General features: G+C 38.5%; 1 protein-coding gene across 1 annotated transcript in view; it reads left to right on the top strand.

Moving 5' to 3' along the window:
• UBE2R2 (ubiquitin conjugating enzyme E2 R2) overlaps positions 1-19056 on the top strand; it is a 92103-nt gene that overhangs the window by 53344 nt on the left and 19703 nt on the right. The window contains exon 2 of the mRNA XM_045562967.1: positions 6481-6567. Coding sequence (XP_045418923.1) covers positions 6481-6567 — 87 coding nt within the window. The remainder of the gene's footprint in view (positions 1-6480; positions 6568-19056) is intronic.

Below are 19056 nucleotides of genomic sequence, written 5' to 3'. Positions count from 1 at the left end.
ATAGTTATTTAGATTATCCATTATGTGCAGTTGCTAATTGTGTAATACATAACATAATTTAGATAACTGTAGATAAGCATATACATATGAAATAATATATTGAAATTATTAGGTTCTGAAAAATAAGTAAAGCAATAGAGATAAAACTGCATCATCTCAAGTAAGCACTATAGCAGGATATTCCCTTGGATTTTAACTTTAGATAAATAATTGAGAATTACAAATTGCATTCAGGGAGTTCTTATGGGAATTTAAATAGTCTTACCAAGGGCACACCACCCAATATTACCTCTTTCTGTTGTAATATAAACACAATTTTAGTATGACACTTAAAAATTAATCAGAAGTAGTTATAACTTTATCTTTGACTTTATTCTGGGGGTATTTTAAAAAATTATGTGGTAGATAAGTAGTGTTCAAGGTACAGATTGTTAAAGCTGAAAGTTCAAGAATAAATAATTCAAGTATTTATTAATTAATATTTCTGTAGAAAATAATTAGGTTTGGTAAGGCTCTAAGAGAATTGGTCCGTAAGATTCAGGTTCTTCAGGTTGGTAAGAATCTCTCCGGTTGTCTTTTCTTTTTTCTTTTTCTTTTTCTTTTTTTTTTTTTTTGTTTTTTGAGACAGAGTCTCGCTCTTTTGCCCTGGCTAGAGTGCCATGGCGTCAGCCTAACTCACAGCAACCTCAAACTCCTGAGCTCAAGCGATCCTCCTGCCTCAGCCTCCCAGGTAGCTAGGACTTACAGGCATGTGCCACCATGGCCCAGCTAATTTTTTCTATATATTTTTAGTTGTCCAGATAATTTCTTTCTATTTTTTTAGTAGAGACGGGGTCTCGCTCTTGCTCAGGCTGGTCTCGAACTCCTGAGCTCAGACGATCCACCCGCCCCGGCCTCCCAGAGTGCTAGGATTACAGGCGTGAGCCACCGTGCCCGGCCCAGTTGTCTTTTCTAAAGCTGGTAAAATAATCTAATCTACAGACAGGTAGGTAAAAGATAAAACGGTGAAAATTAACAATCTATAAGAGGGGCTTTATGACTCCTGCCTATTTAACTTATATTTTTAAACAAAATCTTACGTCTTTTATTTGTTGTGTACAGTGCTAAGCATTTTACAAGCATTAACTCATATAGTCATTCAATCAAGCCATTTAAGAAGTACTTGTAGCCCCATTTTACTGATGAGGAAACTTGAGGTACAAGTTAGGTAAAATTGCTTAAAGTAACAGCTATCATGAGTAGCAGAGTCAGGATTTAAACCTAGGCAGTCCTGGCTTGTCCACCCCCCACCCCGTGTATCCAATAGAAGTCCTGGCTTCTTGCTTCAGTGTTCTTTGCTATAATACTATCCCATGTTACCTTTTACGTTCATGCGTATCATACATTCTATATAAATTTTTGTGCAGCTGTTCCTAGTTACTCTGCAAAGATTTCTCTTAATATCTTAATCTTCAAGCAAAACATTTTTTTGGACCTAAAGATTTGACTATACAGAGATCACTAAAATTTATTGGTTATTTCTGTTTCTAAAGGACAATGTCATTTCCCCATAGAAATGTGATATAGCAGGACCAGATTCCCAACATTTTTTTTTTTTTTTTTTTGAGACAGAGTCTTGCTCTGTCGTCCTGGCTAGAGTGCACTGGCATCACCATAGCTCATTGAAACCTCAAACTCCTGGGCTAAAGCAATCCTCCTGCCTCAGCCTCCCGAGTAGCTGGGACTACAGGCATGCACCATGTCACCCAGCTAAATTTTCTGTGTTTAGTAGAGAATGGGGTGTGACTTTTGCTCACGCTGGTCTTGAATGCCTGAGCTCAACAATCTCCCATGTTGGCCTCCCAGGGTGCTAGGATTATAGGCGTGAGCCACCGCACCCGTCCAGGATGTCCTTTTTCAAGTTAAGGAATTTCACTTGTATTCCTAGTTTGTTGAGTTTTTATCACAGAGATATGTTGAAATTTTGATTCATTTTTTTAGTGGTTTCTTAGTTATTACCCTGGGGCTTACAGTCAACATCTTAATTTACAACCAGTTAGTTCAAATTAATACCAACTTTATTTTAATAGTATACAAAAATTTTGCTCCTATATTGCTCTGTTCCCTCTCCCTTGACTTCTATTACTGTCATGCTTAGGGTGTCTTTATATATTTTGTGCGTGTAAACACAGATTTATAATGATTTCTTTGTGTTTATCTTTTAAGTCAGATAGGAGGAAAAGAGCTAACGGCCAAAAAAACTTTCTTGTGTTACTATGTCTTCATTATTATTATTTCTGAGACAGAATCTCACTCTGTGCCCCTAGCTAGAGTGCAGTAGCACCATCATAGCTCACTGCAACCTCAGGCTCCTGGGCTCAAGCAATCCTCCTGCCTCATTCTCCCAAGTAGATGGAACTACAGGCATGCACCACCATGGGAGGCTAACTTTTTTCTGTTTTTAGTAGAGATGGGGGTCTCGCTCTTTCTCAGGCTGGTCTCAAACTCCTAGCCTCAAGTGATCCTCCCACCTCGGCCTCCCAGGGTGCTAGGATTACAGGTGTGAGCCACCTAACCCAGCCATATTTTTAATGGTGTTCTTTCGTCATATTTTAATGATGTCTATTGTCCTTTCATTTCAGTGGCATTTCACTGAAGAAATCCCTTTAGTATTTTTTGTAGGGAAGGTCTGCTAGTCATAGATCCTCAGTTTTTGTTTATCTAGGAATGTCTTAATTTGCCTTTGTCTTTGAAAAATGGCTTTTCTGGACACAGAATTCTTGGTTAACAAGTGTTTTCTTTTAGTACTTAAAATATGTCACTGCACTGCATTCTGGCTTCCTGTTTTCTGATGAGAAATCAGCTATTTATCTTAGGAAGGATCCCTTGAATGTAATGAATTGCTTCTCTTGCTGCTTTCAACAGTATGATTATGTGTGCTTAGTTGTGGATCTCTGAGTTTATTCTACTTGGAGTTTGTTGAGCTTCTTGGATGTGAAGGTTAATGGTTTTTCATTGAATTTGGGAAGTTTTCAGCCATTGTTTCTTCAGGTATCCTTTCTGCCCCTTATTTCTCTCATCACATTATTGGTGTGAGTGATAATGTCCCATGGGTCTCAGAGTCTGTTAATTGTTTTTTATTTGTGTTCCTCAAACTGGATAATCTAAATTGACCCATCTTCTAGTTCACTAATTGTTTCTTCCACCTGCTCAAATCTGTTACTTAACCTGTTTAGCAAGTTTTCATTTCAGTTTTTTGGAGACAGAGTCTCACTCTGTTGCCCGGGCTAGAGTGCTGTGGCGTCAGCCTTGCTCACAGCAACCTCAGACTCCTGGGCTCAGGCAATCCTCCTGCCTCAGCCTCGCGAGTAGCTGGTACTACAGGCATGCGCCACCATGCCTGGCTAATTTTTCTATATATATTTTTAGCTGTCCATATAATTTCTTTCTATGTTTAGTAGAGACGGGGTCTTGCTCTTGCTCGAGCTGGTCTGGAACTCCTGAGCTCAAACGATCCGCCCGCCTCGGCCTCCCAGAGTGCTAGGATTATAGGCGTGAGCCACCACGCCTGGCCTCATTTCAGTTTTTAAAAAATATTTTTTTTTCAGTCATCAAAGGGAATGAATGGTTTTTGTACTTTGCAACTCCAGAATTTCTATGTGGGTGTTTTAAAAAATAATTTATCTCTTTTCTCATACTCACTATTTGGTGAGAAACTGTTCTCATGCTTTCCTTTAGTCTTTTGAAATGTTTAAAATAGCTGATTGAAAGTCTTTGTCTAGTAAATTCAGCACCTCGGCTTCTACTTCCTATTTATCTCCCCCACCTTATGGGCCATAGTTACAATATTTTGTCAAAAACTGAATATTTAAGTAATACATAATGGCAATTTTGGAAATCAAATTCTCCCCTTCCCCAGGTTTTGTTGTTGCGGCTGCTACTTGTTGTAATTATTATTTGCTTACTTAGGACCTTTCTTACCTAATTTTGTAATTTCTGTATTCTTTGTTACATGTGGCCATTGAATTCTCCACTCGGTTTGTGGTCAGGTAATGATGGGACAGAGATTTTCTTTTTTCTTTTTCTTTTCTTTTTTTTTTTTTTGAGACAGAGTCTTGCTCTGTTGCCCAGGCTAGAGTGAGTGCCATGGCGTCAGCCTAGCTCACAGCAACCTCAGTCTCCTGGGCTTGAGCGATCCTACTGCCTCAGCTTCCCGAGTAGCTGGGACTACAGGCATGCGCCACCATGCCCGGCTAATTTTTTGTATATATATTTTTAGTTGTCCAGATAATTTCTTTCTATTTTTAGTAGAGACGGGGTCTCACTCTTGCTCAGGCTGGTCTTGAACTCCTGACCTCGAGTGATCCACCTGCCTTGGCCTCCCAGAGTGCTAGGATTACAGGCGTGAGCCACCGCTTCCGGCCGACACAGATTTTCTTGATGGAATCAGTGAGCCACTTGGATTTTGTAGAGGGCTTCTGTGTGAATGTTGGGGCATGCCTTTAACACTCAGCCAGCCAGTTACAGTCTCTTAGTCTTCACTTCCTGTCTACACAGATCCTCGGGCTAAGCCAGAGATGTGAGTTTAGGGCCTTCTCAGGTCTTTCCTGAGCATGCACATAGCCCTGGGCATGTACACAACCCTGCATATTGGCCTGGTCTTCTAGACTGATGGCCATTTGTCAGAGCTCTTCAAAACCGTAATGTTGTGGTCCCCAACACTGGGACCAGGAATGGGTACCTGTCCGTGGCCTGTCAGTAACCAGGCCACACAGCAAGAGGTGAACTGTGGGAGCCAGCGAAGCTTCATCTGTATTTGCAGCTACTCCCCATCATTTGCATCACTGCATAAATTCTGCCTCCTGTCAGATCAGCGGCAGCATTAGATTCTCACAGGAGTACAGACCCTACTGTAAACTGAGCATGCGAGAGATGTAGGTTGCAAGCTCCTTATGAGAATCTAATGTCTGATGATGAGCTGAGGTGGAGCTGAGGCGGTGATGCTAGCTCTGGGCACTGGCTGGAAATACAGATTATCATTATTGGAGAGGTTTGACTGCACAATAAATGTAATGCGCTTGAATCATCCCAAAGCCGGCTCCCCCCTGCCCCCCAGAAAAATTGTCTTCCATGAAACTGGTCCCTGGTGCCAAAAAGGTTGGGGACTGTTGCCCTATTGGACATCTCTTACCCCAGCTTTTCCTTGTAAATTTTCTTGTCAGTCTGTTATTTTATCTGTTTTCAACTTTTTCAGGCAGCTTTGAAGTTAAATAATTGTACTTTCATTGTTTTCAACCATTGCTGCCAAGGAAAATGTTTTTACATGGGCCAAACTCCAAATCAGATTACATACAGACATCCTTGCAAGTGGGGTCTTCCAGAGAACCACCAGAAAGGTCAAGTATTGACAATTCTCTGGGAGTAGGGCTTTGAAGAAGTTCCAGTCCATTCTGTCCCTTCTAATGCCTGCCAGGTTCCTTGGCTTTTACTTCAAATGTGAGCTATTGTTTAAGGCAGCTGCAGCACTGGAAGTGTAGGAGATTAAATTAGAGTAAGTTAAAACTGCAAGTTTGCTGTTCTTATTGAGGTGCCACTATTTTTCTTGAATACATGCTCCCTGAATTACAAGCCCTTGATTATTTTCTATAATTCTGAAAAAGTTGATATTCACAATTTTTGGCAATTTTCTCATTGCTTTTATGGATGAGAGAATGTTTGAGAGTCCGTTTTGTTTTCTGGATTTTTTCATATTTGAAACATTGGATAATACCAAGGACATTCACTGCAGCAGTATTTGTAATAGCAAAAGAGTGAGAAAATGCCCAAAAACAGGGAAGTAGTTTTTTAAAATGGTTGATCTGTGTGTGTGTGTGTATATATATTGTGGAATATTATGCAGATACTATCATACATGTAGAGAACACTTTATGACATGAGAAAATGTTTATGATATGACAAACAGGTGAAAAAAGTACAAAATGCAGTATATTCAACTTTTAAAAAATAAGTTTTGTAAGGAAATAAGCAATATTAGCATTTCTTATTTTTGAGTGATAAGATGATAAATTATGTGAATAAAAAGGAAAAACTGTTTTGTACAAGGTTATGTTAATTTTTTGTCATAAAAATAAAATATACCTGTGTATAGTACTGTTTTTCACTCACATGAGTTAAATTAAAAATTATGTGTATAAAAAAATGATGTGTCTGTGAGAGAGAAAGTGTGTTTTGGTGCTTAAACAGAGAGTAGGTATGTGTCAGAGAGTATGTGTGTTTTGGTGCTTTAACATAGCCTTTTATAAATTTTTGAAGGGATGCTATAAGAACATGCTAATAACCCTGGCACTGGGGATAACAAAGTATGTATGAGCTATTTTAATCTCAAGAGTCTACTCTATAGAAAGGATCTTTGTTTTTCTAAAGTGTAATAGGGTGAATTATTAGACAGATGAGTAAGTTGTAGTCTCATTTATTAGTGTTTCATTTTTTTTTTCTTTCCAGGCGCATATTAAATTTCCTATTGACTACCCATATTCACCACCTACCTTCAGATTCTTGACCAAAATGTGGCACCCCAACATTTATGAGGTAAGAGACATGTATCATAAATTTCTCTGAAGAATTATTTTTCACATCAATACTTTAAAATAGCCTATATATCTACACTTTGATAGTTATTCCTTAGCCACAGAGAAAATATTCATGGTTTTGTATAATACTTAGCAGTCTCTGGTTTAATTATTTAAAATCAAGAGTGTTGTATAATACCGTGTGTATATTCTTGTTAAAGATTGAGGCTTTACATTCTTAATGCTCATTGCTAAGATTATAATGCACATGTATTAACATTTGCATTTTAAAAATTTAGTAGATAGTGTCATAAATTTGTGTACCTATCTAACTTTACAGCAAGAGTCACTGTTGGCTATGATCAGAGATTCTACTTTTTGGAGGGGATTTATCCCAGTACATTTGGAGTGGCCTCCTTTTAGGAGTTGCTGAGCGTTTGAGAACCTTTTTTGGAATAAATCCAAGGTGAGGTTCTAATGTACAAGTCCAGGTGCCTGGAGAAAGCATTTTTAGTTTTGTTGATGAAACAGACTAATGCTTATCTTTGGGCTAATCCATAAGGATGCTAGCCAGAATAATGCATTATGTTTGTCAGGGTGATATGTGTTACATCAGTGCCCAGTCCTTACTATTCTGTAATTTTTTGTTTTATAGACTTGATTTTTAAAAAAACAGTTTTAGATTAATAGCAAAATTGAGCAAAAGGTAAAGAGATTTTCCATATACTTCCTGCCCCCACACATGTATAGCTTCCTCCCTGATTATAGCTCCCACCAGAATGGTACACGTGTTATAACTGAAGAACCTCACATTGATACATGATCATCACCTAAAATACGTAGTTTACATTTTGGTCCACTCTTGGTATTGTAAATTCTATGGGTTTAGACCAATGTTTAATGACATGTATCTCCAATTATAGTATTATACAGAGTAGTTTCACCACCCTAATGATCTTCTGTCTCTGCCTGTTAATCATCTCTTTTTTTCTCCACAATCCCTGACAACCACTGATCTTTCTACTGCCTTGATAGTTTTGCCTTTTTCAGAATGTCATAAAGTTGGAATCATTCAGTATGTAGCTGTCATAATTTTTTTCCTTGTTGCTTATGACAGAATCTCTGAACCTGGGTAATTTATAAAGAATAGAAATTTATTTCTTACATTTATGGATGCTAAGAAGTCCAAGGTCAAGGGATCACATCCAGTGAGGGCCTTTTTGCTTATGGGGACTCTGCAGGGCAGAATGTTGTAAGACATTACATGACAAGTGGATTGAGTATGCTAGCTTAGGTCTCTTTTCTTCTGTATTTTTATTTTTTTTATTTTTTTATTTTTTTTTTGAGACAGAGTGTCACTCTGTTGCCCGGGCTAGAGTGAGTGCCGTGGCGTCAGCCTAGCTCACAGCAACCTCAAACTCCTGGGCTTAAGCGATCCTACTGACTCAGCCTCCCGAGTAGCTGGGACTACAGGCATGTGCCACCATGCCCGGCTAATTTTTTTTCTATATATATATATATTTTTAGCTGTCCATATAGTTTCTTTCTATTTTTTAGTAGAGACGGGGTCTCGCTCTTGCTCATGCTGGTCTCGAACTCCTGAGCTCACACAATCCGCCCGCCTCGGCCTCCCAAGTGCTAGGATTACAGGCTTGAGCCACCTCGCCCGGCCTTCTTCTGTATTTTTAAATTTTTTTTTTTTAGAGACAGGGTCTCCCTCTGTCACCCGGACTGGAGCTCAGTGGGGCGATCATAGCTCACTACAACTTCAAAACTCCTGGCCTCCAGTGATACTCCCCCCTTAGCCTCCCAAAGTGCTAGAATTACAGGGATGAGCCACTGTGCCCGGCCTCTTCCTCTTTTTATAAAGCTGCTAGTTCTACTCCCATGATAACCCATTAATCTTTTAACCCATTAATCCAGAAATGAATCCATTCATCAGGGCAGAGCCCTCATTACTCAGTCACCTCTTAAAGGCTCTACCTCTCAATTACCACCACATTGGAAATTAAATTTCAACATGAGTTTTAAGGGGGACAAATAGTTCAAACCATAGAAGTAGCCTTTCCAGATTGCCTTCTTTCAGTTAGTAATATTTAAGTTTTCTCCATGTCCTTTCTTGGCTTGATAGCTCATTTCTTTTTAGTGCTGAATAATATACCATTGTCTGGATTTACCCCAATTTATCCATTCATCTGAAGGACATGTTGGTCTTTCAAAGTGGTTGTACCATTTTGCAGTTCCACTAGCAATGAATGAGAGTTCCTGTTATTCTGCATTCTTGCCAAGATTTGGTATTGTCAGTGTTCTGGATTTGGGCCACTCTAATAAGTATGCAGTGGTATTTCATTGTTTAAATTTGCATTTCCCTAATGACATATTATATGAAGCATTTTTCATACGCTCATTTGTCATCTGTGACAACTCTTTGGTGAGATGTCTATCTACTAAGGTCTTTGGCCCATTTTTTAGTCAGTTTCTTAATTTTCTTATTGTTGAATTTTAAGAGTTCTTCGGTTATTTTGGACATTCTTTATCAGCTGTGTCTTCTACATATATTTTCTCCCAGTCTGTGGCTTGTCTTTTTTTTTGTTTTGAAACAGAGTGTTGTTCTGTCACCCTGAGTTCAGTGGTGTCATCGCAGCTCACTGCAACATCAAACTCCTGAGCTCAAGTGATCCTCCTGTCTCAGCCTCCTGAGTAGCTAGGACTACAGGTGCACGCCTTGATGCCTGGCTAATTTTCTCTTTCCTTTTCCTTTTCTTTTTTTTCCTTTTTTTTTTGAGACAGTGTCTTGCTCTATCGCCTGGGCTAGAGTGCCATGGCGTCAGCCTAGCTCACAGCAACCCCAAACTCCTGGGCTCAAGCGATCCTCCTACCTCAACCTCCTGAGTAAATGGGAGTACAGGCACGTACCATCATGCCTAGCTAATTTTTTCTATTTTTAATAGAGATGACTCTCGCTCTTGCTGAGGCTGGTCTTGAACTCCTGGCCTCAAGCCATCCTCCTACCTCGGCCTCCCAGAGTGCTAGGATTATGGGCATGAGCCACCGTGTCTTTTCCTTTCTTGACATTGTCTTCTGCAAAGTCAATATATGTATTTTTTTTCCCTCTGCTGCTTCTCCTCCCACAGTAGAAGTTTTTAATTTTGTCAAAGTCCAGCTTATTGGTTGCTTCTGTCATGGATTGTGCCTTTCGTGTTATCTCCAAAAAGTCACCACCAAACCAAGGTCATCTAGATTTTTTTTCTGTGTTGTTAACTAAGAACTTTATAGTATTGTGTTTTTACATTTAGGTCTGTGATCCATTTTGAGTTAATTTGTGTCAAGGGTGTAAGATTTGTGTCTAGATTTATATTTTTGCAGGTGGATTTTCTTAGTCTGAGCACCATGTATTACAGGGACTGTCTTTGCACCATTGTGTTGCCTTTGCTGTTTTGTCTCAGATCAGTTGACTCTATTTATGTGAGGCTATTTCTGGGCTCTTTCTATTGTCCTGCATCCCTGTTATAACTGCTTATTAATTTCTGGATTATTTTCCCCAAACTTGGCCAAAAAAGAAGGGAAAAAAAAAAAAAAGAAAAAAGAATTCCTGGAATGTTTTTGTCTATTCTTTCAGATTTTCTGTGTAGCTAATCATGTCATCCATGAAAAAAGTTTTATTTCTTCCTTCACAAATGATATACCTTTACTTTCCTTTTCTTGTCTTTGTTGACTTACCTAGGTTGGAAAGAAACAATGAGAGGGGACATCCTTGCCTTTTTCCTGATCGTAGTGGGAAAGCTTCTGTTTCCCACCCTTTAGCATGATGTTAGGTGTAGGTTTTTTGCAGATGTTCATTATTAAATTAAGGAAGTGCCCCACTATTCCTAATTTGCTGAAATTTTTTTTAAAAAATCATGAATGGATATTGGATTATTGTCGGTGGCCTTTTCTGCATCTGTAGATGTGATCATGTGATTTTTCCTTCTTTAGCCTATCCATGTAATGGATTACCTGAATTGATTTTCAAAGGTTTAACCAGTCTTGCATACCTGAAGAAATCTAACTTGGTTGTGGTATTATGGTTCTTTTGTATACATTGTTGGCTTCTATCTGCTAATATTTGGTTGGGGAGTTTTTGCATCTATGTACTTTAGATATATTGGTCTGTAGTTTTCTTGTAATGTCCTTGTCTGGTTGTCTGTCTGTATTAGGGTATTGCTGGCCTCATAGAATGTTAGGAAGTATTCCATCATGTTCTGTCATCTGGAAGAGAGTGTTGAGAATTGGTATAATTTCTTCTTTAAGTGTTTGGTAAAATTCACCAATGACCAATGAACCCATCTGGGCCTGGTGAGTTTTGTTTTGGAAGGTTATTCGTTTTCTGTGTTGATTTCTTGTTTTCCATTCATTTCTGCTTTTTTATTATTTCTTTTCTCCCCTCCCCTCTCCTCTTCTCTCCTCCCCTCCTCTTCCCTCCCCTCCCCTCTCCTCTTTTTCCTTCCTCCCTTCCTCCCTCCCTCCCTCCTTTCCTTTTCTTTCCTTCCTTCCTTCCTTCCTTCCTTCCTTCCTTCCTTCCTTCCTTCCTTCCTTCCTTCCTTCCTTCCTTCCTTCCTTTTCTTCCTTCCTTTCTTTTCTTCCTTTCTTTCTTTCTTTCTTTTCTTTCCTTTCTCTTTATTATAGGGTCTCACTCTGTCATCCTGGGTAGAGTGTAGTGGTACCATCGTAGCTCACTGCAGCCTCAAACTCCTGGGTTCAAGCAATCCTCCTGCCTCAGCCCCCTGAGTAGCTGAGACTACATGGGAACACCATGACACCTGGCCAATTTTTCTTTTCTTTTTCTTTTCTTTTCTTTTCTTTTTTTTTTTTTTTTTTTGAGTCAGAGTCTCACTCTGTTGCCCAGGCTAGAGTGCCATGGCGTCAGCCTAGCTCACAGAAACCTCAAACTCCTGGGCTCAAGCAACCCTCCTGCCTCAGCCTCCTGAGTAGCTGGGACTACAGGCATGCGCCACCATGCCCGGCTTATTTTTTCTCTATATATTTTTAGTTGTCCATATAATTTCTTTCTATTTTTAGTAGAGACGGGGTCTTGCTCTTGCTCAGGCTGGTTTATTATTTCTTTTCTTTGGCTCTTTGGACTGACTTTGTTCTTTTTCTAGTTTCCAAAAGCAGAAGCTTAGATTACTGATTTTATATCTTTCTCTGTAATATATATATATATATATATGCATTCAGTGTTATACATAGCCCTGTAAACACTGCTTTTGCTACATCTCACAAATTTGATGTTATATTTTCATTTAGTTCAAATTATTTTTTAACTTCTCTTGAGATTTCTTCTTTGCTCCATGTTATTTAGAAGTGTGTTTTAAAATCTCCAGGTGTTTTGTGATTTTCTAACTATGTCTTTTATTAATTTCTAGTTTAATTCCATTGTGATCTAAGGGTAGACTTTGTATGATTTCCATTTTTAACAATTTATTAATGGGTGTTTCATGGCCCAGAATGTGGTCTGTCTTGGTGAATGTTCATTTGAGTTTGAGAAGAATGTGTAACCTGCTATTGGTGGATGAACTGGTCTATAGAAATCCATTATATCCACTTAGTGAATGATGTTATTGAGTTCAGCTATGTCTTAACTGATTTTTCTGCCTGCAGGATCTATCCATTTCTGGATGGCTCATGGGGGCTCTAGTTGGGTGTTTTACTTCCCCCAGATTAGTTAAGCTCTGATAAAACCTGTGCAGGATAGGCTCTGCTTAAGTAACTCCTCCTGAGGGCAGACCTTTAACAAGAACATAATACTCTGACTTACTTTAAAATGATTTCTTTTCCCCTCTTCCTGCCAGAAAAACAAGGGGATTTTTCATTGGTAATCACTGAAAGAACTTGGTAGAACTCCAGGAGGTAAAACTCACAAAAAATGTGGAGAGACCTAGTCACTGAAGGATATGGAGTTTTACTTTGAAATTTGTCTACACTGGGCCTCCAGCAATTTGTAAATTACAGTTTAGGTTTTTTTGTACCTCAGAACTGATTCCTGTGGAATTTTCTCCTCTTCAGTTTTTGCTCTGGTAAGTTGTGATTCAATATATCTGCCTGTGTCTCCAATTTTGCAGGTAATAGTTTACTCTATGATCTCACTTCTCTTATTGATCTAAGAGGAGTTGCCAATTTTTCAGTTTGTTCAGCTTTTTACTTGTTGATAAGATAGCCATTTTGTAATCTTCTTCATTGCAGTATGACTCTGCAGTTGTCTCATTTTCCTGTGGTAGGATCCCAGGCATTGAAGGTGCTTTTGATTCTTGTCACTTTGGTCGTGCACCAGTCTTTTTTTTGGCTTGGTATATGTTGGGAAACTACCTTTGCTCCAGAAACAGAGCTACATTACTTCTTGGCAAGAAATGGAGAACCTACTCTAAGGTTCTGAATTTGGGGCTCATTCTGTATAAATTAGCACCTTGGGGCAGCTTTATCATTTTTTACAATCTGCTTTTTGTGTAAGACATGTTCATTTGCCTTTTTCAAACAGGATTAACTGGTGCTGAAAAGGTGATATGTCCTTTCCTTTTTAGAAATAAGTTCTCAGGGCCAGGTGTGGTGGTGGCTCACACCTGTGTTCCCAGTACTTTGCAAGGCCAAGGTGGGAGTATTACTTGAGGCCAGGAGTTGGAGACCAGCCTGAGCAACATAGGAAGATCCCATCTGTACAAAAAAAAAATTTTTTTTTAAATTTCAGCTCATTATGGGGGTACAAAAGTTCAGGTTATATATGTTGCCCATTCCCCCCCCCACCCCCAGTCTGAGCTTCAAGCGTGTCCATTCCCTAGACAGTGCTCATCGCACTCATCACATAGGTATGCACCCATCCCCTCCCCCCTCCCCTCCCCCATCCCCTCCAGTCAGAACTTCAAGTGTGTCCATTCCCCAGACAGTGCGCATTGCACTCATCAAGTAGGTATACACCCATCCCTTCCCCTCAGCCCCCACCTCTGACCGATACCCAATTGGTGTTATTCCCAAATGTGCACTTAGGTGATGATCAGGGAAACCAGTTTGCTGGTGAGTACATGTGGTGCTTATTTTTCCATTTTTGGGATACCTCACTTAAGAGAATTCTACAAAAAAATTTTAAAAGTTAGCTGGGCATGGTGGTTCACACCTGTAGTCCCAGCCACTTGGGAGGCTGAGGCAGGAAGGTTGTTTGAGGCCAGGAGTTGTAGGTTGCAGTGAGCTGTGATGAAGGCACTGTACTCTAGCCCTTTCTCCAGAAGAAAAGAAAGAAAGAAAAAGTTTTCAGAATATTTTTTTAATATTCTATATAATAGTAATATAAATATACATTAGTAAATACACTGTTCTCTATAACAAAGTTATCTTGTGGGAGAGTTTCTGTGACAATAATTCATGGTTTCATAAATTCAAACTGAGTTCAGTACTCATAGAAGTATTTTAGTCTGTCTTAGTAACAAAAAATCTTAGACTGGGTAATTTATAAACAACAGAAATTGATTGCTCACAGTTCTGGAGGCTGGGAAGTCTGTGATGGAGGCACCAGCAGATTCCGTGTCTATTGTGGGCTTGTTTTGTTTTTAGTAGATGGCACCTTGTTGCTGCATCCTCATGTGGCAGAAGAGGCAAGGCATTTCTCTCGTCTCTTTTATAAGGGTACTAATCCCATTCATGGGGGGGCACAGCCAAAAGGCCCCTTTCAACGGTCCTACCTCTTAATACCATCGCCTTGGAAGTTAGGATTTCAACATACAAATTTGGGGGGACACCAACATTCAGACCATAACAGTGTCCTGTAGATTTTAGATAGCAAGGAAGAAGTGAGAAGGATCAAGGTTTTGTCTTGCTATTGAGAACTAAATACCAAAAAGCTATATAGTCACGTATTTTGCATCTGTTACCTAATTTCCAAACCTCTCTCAAAAAAGAAAAAAAAACAATAAAAATAGGATAAAGGAGTCAGATCTTTAAAGGGAGAGAGTGTCAGTAGATAATTAAACTCCCCTTTCTACTGTTTTTTCACTACTTTAGCTATTTAGAGTTCTTTCTCTCAAGATTTAGCATTAGATTATGATTTAAATTTTTTTTTCATATAGTAAATTTTTCTACAATAAAATGCATGCACATCCTGTAAATGTGCAGTTGTTTTCCATGCCATAAATGCTTTGTTTTTAAAGAAATGGTAAATCAGGGGGAGGGGCGAGAAAAAAATAAAAAGAAAGAAAGAAAAAGAAAAAAAAAAGAATATAAAAAATAAAAAAATAATAAATGGTAAATCATAGTTAGGAGTTAAATTTGATGTAGTCAAAGGGGTCATAAGAGACTCTTCTCACATGTTTGTTTACTTTGACTGCACTATGGAAATGATATCAAAACTGAACTTTTTGAGGGCCAGTGTCAGTATTTGTGCCTCTAGAGATCTGAGGCTAATGGTCTGGCCAGAGGGATGCTATTGAGATTTGCTCTCTCCTTACCCATATGTATTATCACCAGTGATAGAAACAAAGTGTACCTCAACATCAAATTGTTCTGGTCACAAAATTGTTTACTGCAGGCTTATTTATAGTAGAACTGGGGAGGAGAGGGGAAACAATGACAACAAGAAAACAAAAATACAAAAACAAAACCCTACCCAAACTTCATGAGCTTTTAAAAAGAAATATTATGAAGACTGTTACAGATAGGAAGTAGTTTTTTATGTCAAGTTTTTAAAAAGACAGGAACTTTGGTAATAGTTTAGTAAATACATACACAGACACATTGAGGCAACCCCCCAAAAGCTGTAAATAACTGCTGTGTTATGAGTGATTTTAATTATTTAAAAATTTCCTGCATCATTACCATGTTTGTGAAATTCATAAAAAAACAGGAGGAAACTGGGAGAACAAAAGAAATGTAATATGAATTTATCATTGGTGATTGTGCTACACAATCTGTTCCTTTCTGTTTTGCACTATATTGAGTGACCTTAAAAATACAGTTTACTGGTTACATATTATTGCTCCAAAGTAGACAACCAATGAACACCATATGTTTTGCAAACTCTCTGTTAACATGTAGTGATCATACGTACTTTCTGGACTACAAACTTTACAGATAATGGCAACTAAAGTAAAATCTCGCTGCTCGTTAGTATTTTTAAATATTATATTAATAATATAGACTTTAATTTTTAGAGCAGTTTTAGGTTCACCCCAAAATTGAGTAGAAAGTTGAGTATTTAAAATTTGATGATCCTTTTAGTTACTAGTGTGTTATAGAACACCGTATGGCGCTTTACTTCAAAAAATAATGAAGATTTTGGAATTTTTTTTGAAGTAATATACAAAGCATTTTTCAGTGCTTATAAATGTCATCAATGCAATTGTGAAATAATGATTATAACAAGGCCCAGCATGGTGGCTCATGCCTAAAATCCCAGTACTTTGGGAGACCAAGAAGGGAGGATCACTTGAGGCCAGAATTTCAAGACTAACCTGGGTAACATATCGAGACCTTGTATCTACAAAAAAATAAGGAAAAATTAGTTATGCATACCTATAGTTCCAGCTACTTGAGAGGCTGAGGTGGGAGGATCACTTGAGCCCAGGAGTTTACGGCTGCAGGGAGCTATGATCATACCAGCTCACTCCAGCCTGGGTGACAGAGTGAGACCCTGTCTCTTAAAAAAAGAAAAATTACAGAGGTGGTGGGGCAGTGGAGGCAGGAGAAAAAAAAAAAAAATTACAGCATGATGGTGTATTTTAGGCCACTTGCTAGCCTTTATGAAAATATTTTACTATATACTTTAGCTTCTAGTTCTGGAGAGTTTTTTGTTTTTTTTTTTTTTTTTTTTTTTTTGAGACAGAGTGTCACTTTGTTGCCCTGGCTAGAGTGAGTGCCGTGGCGTCAGCCTAGCTCACAGCAACCTCAAACTCCTGGGCTCAAGCAATCCTACTGCCTCAGCCTCCTGAGTAGCTGGGAGTACAGGCATGCGCCACCATGCCCGGCTAATTTTTTTTTTCTATATATATTTTAGTTGGCCAGCTAATTTGTTTCTATTTTTCGTAGAGACGAGGTCTCGCTCTTGCTCAGAGCTGGTCTGGAACTCCTGACCTCAAGCGATCCACCCGCCTCGGCCTCCCAGAGTGCTAGGATTATAGGCGTGAGCCACCGCGCCCGGCCTTGGAGAGTTATTTTTGATTCTCTACCCAGTTGATTCTCAAAACACACCAATCTCTATGGCCACTAACATTGTCAGGATGTATGAATCTGACTATTCCAGTAGTATTAGGGGATAGAATTTTAAAATGTTTTTGTTTGTTTTTGTTTGCTTGTTTTGAGGCAGAGTCTCACTCTGTTGCCCAGGCTAGAGTGCTGTGGCATCAGCCTAGCTCACAGCAACCTCAAACTCCTGGGCTCAAGCAATCCTCCTGCCTCCGCCTCCCAAGTAGCGGGGACTACAAGTGCTCAATGCCATACTGGACTAATTTTTTCTATTTTTAGTAGAGACAGAATCTCACTCTTGCTGAGGCTGGTCTCAAACTAAAAATAGAAAAAATAGATGGGTGTGGTGGTGTGCACCTGTATTCGCAGCTATTTGAGAGGCTGAGGTGGGAGGATTGCTTGAGCCCAGGAGTTTGAAGTTGCTGTGATCTAGGCTGACATCACGGCACTCTAGCCCAGACAACAGAGTAAGACTCTGTCTGAAAACACAAACAAAAAAAATGTTAATATTTAGACCACCAAATCTGTACTTTTTAGAGCTGAGCTCTAAAATAATTTGTGAGAAGGATTTCATGCATATTTATATAATTTATGGATTTTAAGGTATTGGGAAGAGGTTTACTATGCATTGATTTGCTCAGATTTGGCTGCCTATCAGAATGATATGGAGAGGTTATTAAAAATAATACCAAAGATTTTAGTTTAATTGGATTTTGATGAGTGGGGGCCTGGCTAGATAATTCTTCATTTTGCATTTTAGAACCACCATTCTAGAGGGCAAGAACTGCCTCACATCTTCTCTTAAAAAAATAATTTATTGAGGTGAAATTCACATACATGAAATTAACCATTTAAAGTGAGCAATTCAGTAACATTTAGTGTATTTCAAATATTGTACAACTACACAGCACTATCTAGTTGCAAAGCATTCCCATCATGCTTGCTTAAAATACCTATTATCCCCTCAATCTCTGGCAACCACTGGTCTGCTTTTTGTCTCTATAGATTTATATAGATATTTAATATAAATGGAATCATAAAATATGTGACCTTTTGTGTGGCTTCTTTCACTCAGCACAGTATTCTGAAGATTCATCCACCTCATACATGTATCAGTACTTAATTCTTCTTTATGGCTGAATACTATTCCTTTGTATGGATATGTCATAATTTGTTTTTACATTCATCTGTTAAAGGAAATTGGGATTGTGCCTGCCTTTTGCATATGTGAATAGTGCTCCTATGGACATGGATATATATGTACTTGTTTGAGTATCTGTTTTCAGTTCTTTGGGTTATAAACCTAGGAATGGAATTGTGGGGTTAAATGGGGATTTTATGTATAACTGTTTAAAGAACTGCCAAACTTCTTTTCCACAGCAGCTGAACCATTTTACATTCCCACCAGCAATGTATGAAGTTTCTGATTTTTTCCATATCCTTACCAACACTTGTCCCTCTCCCTCTCTTTATCCAATTATAGCCGTCCTTAAGAGGGGGTGTGAAGTGATGTCTCCTTGTGGTTTTGATTCCATTTCCCTAATGACTAATGACGTTCAGCATCCTTTCTGTGCTTATGGGCCATCTGTACATATTCTTTGGAGAAATGTCTGGCCTTGCCTGCTTTTAAAATTGGGTTTTCTGTTATTGAATTTTTGGAATTCATTGTAGATGTTAAACCCATATCAGATATGTGATTTGCAAATATTTTTTCTCATTCTTTATGGTGACTTTTCACTTTCTTGATACTGTCCTTTGGCTGCACAAAAGTTTTCAATTTGAATACAGTTCAATTTATATTTTTTGTTTGTTGCTTATGATTTTGTTTTCATATCTAAAATTTATTGCCAAATCTTTGATCCATTTTTAGTTAATTTTTCTTCATGGCATGAGGTAAGAATCCAATTTTATGGTTTTGTTTGTAGAAATCCAGTAGTCCTAGTACCATTTATTGAAGAAACTATTCTTTCTTCATTCATTGGACTTAGCCTCCTTGTTAAAAATCAGTTGGCCATAGATGTATGAGATTATTTCTGGACTCTCAGTTCTGTTCAGTTGATATAAATGTCTGTCATTATGCCAGTTACTAGACTGTCCTTGTTGACTGTAGCTTTGTATAATAGTAAGTTTTGAAATTGGGACATGTGAGTCTTCCAACTTTGTTCTTTTTCAAAATTGTTTTTGTTACCTGGCTCCCTTAATTTCCATATAAATTCTAGGATCACATTGTCAATTTGTGCAAAAAAGGAAGGTAAGATTTTGTCAGGGATTGTGTTGAATCTGTACATCAAATTTGGGAATAGCACTT

The sequence above is a fragment of the Lemur catta genome, chromosome 10, assembly GCF_020740605.2.
Source record: "Lemur catta isolate mLemCat1 chromosome 10, mLemCat1.pri, whole genome shotgun sequence".
In the NCBI taxonomy this organism is placed as follows: domain Eukaryota; kingdom Metazoa; phylum Chordata; class Mammalia; order Primates; family Lemuridae; genus Lemur; species Lemur catta.
Note: the sequence above shows the minus strand (reverse complement) of the source record. Positions and strands in the feature narration are given on the sequence as shown.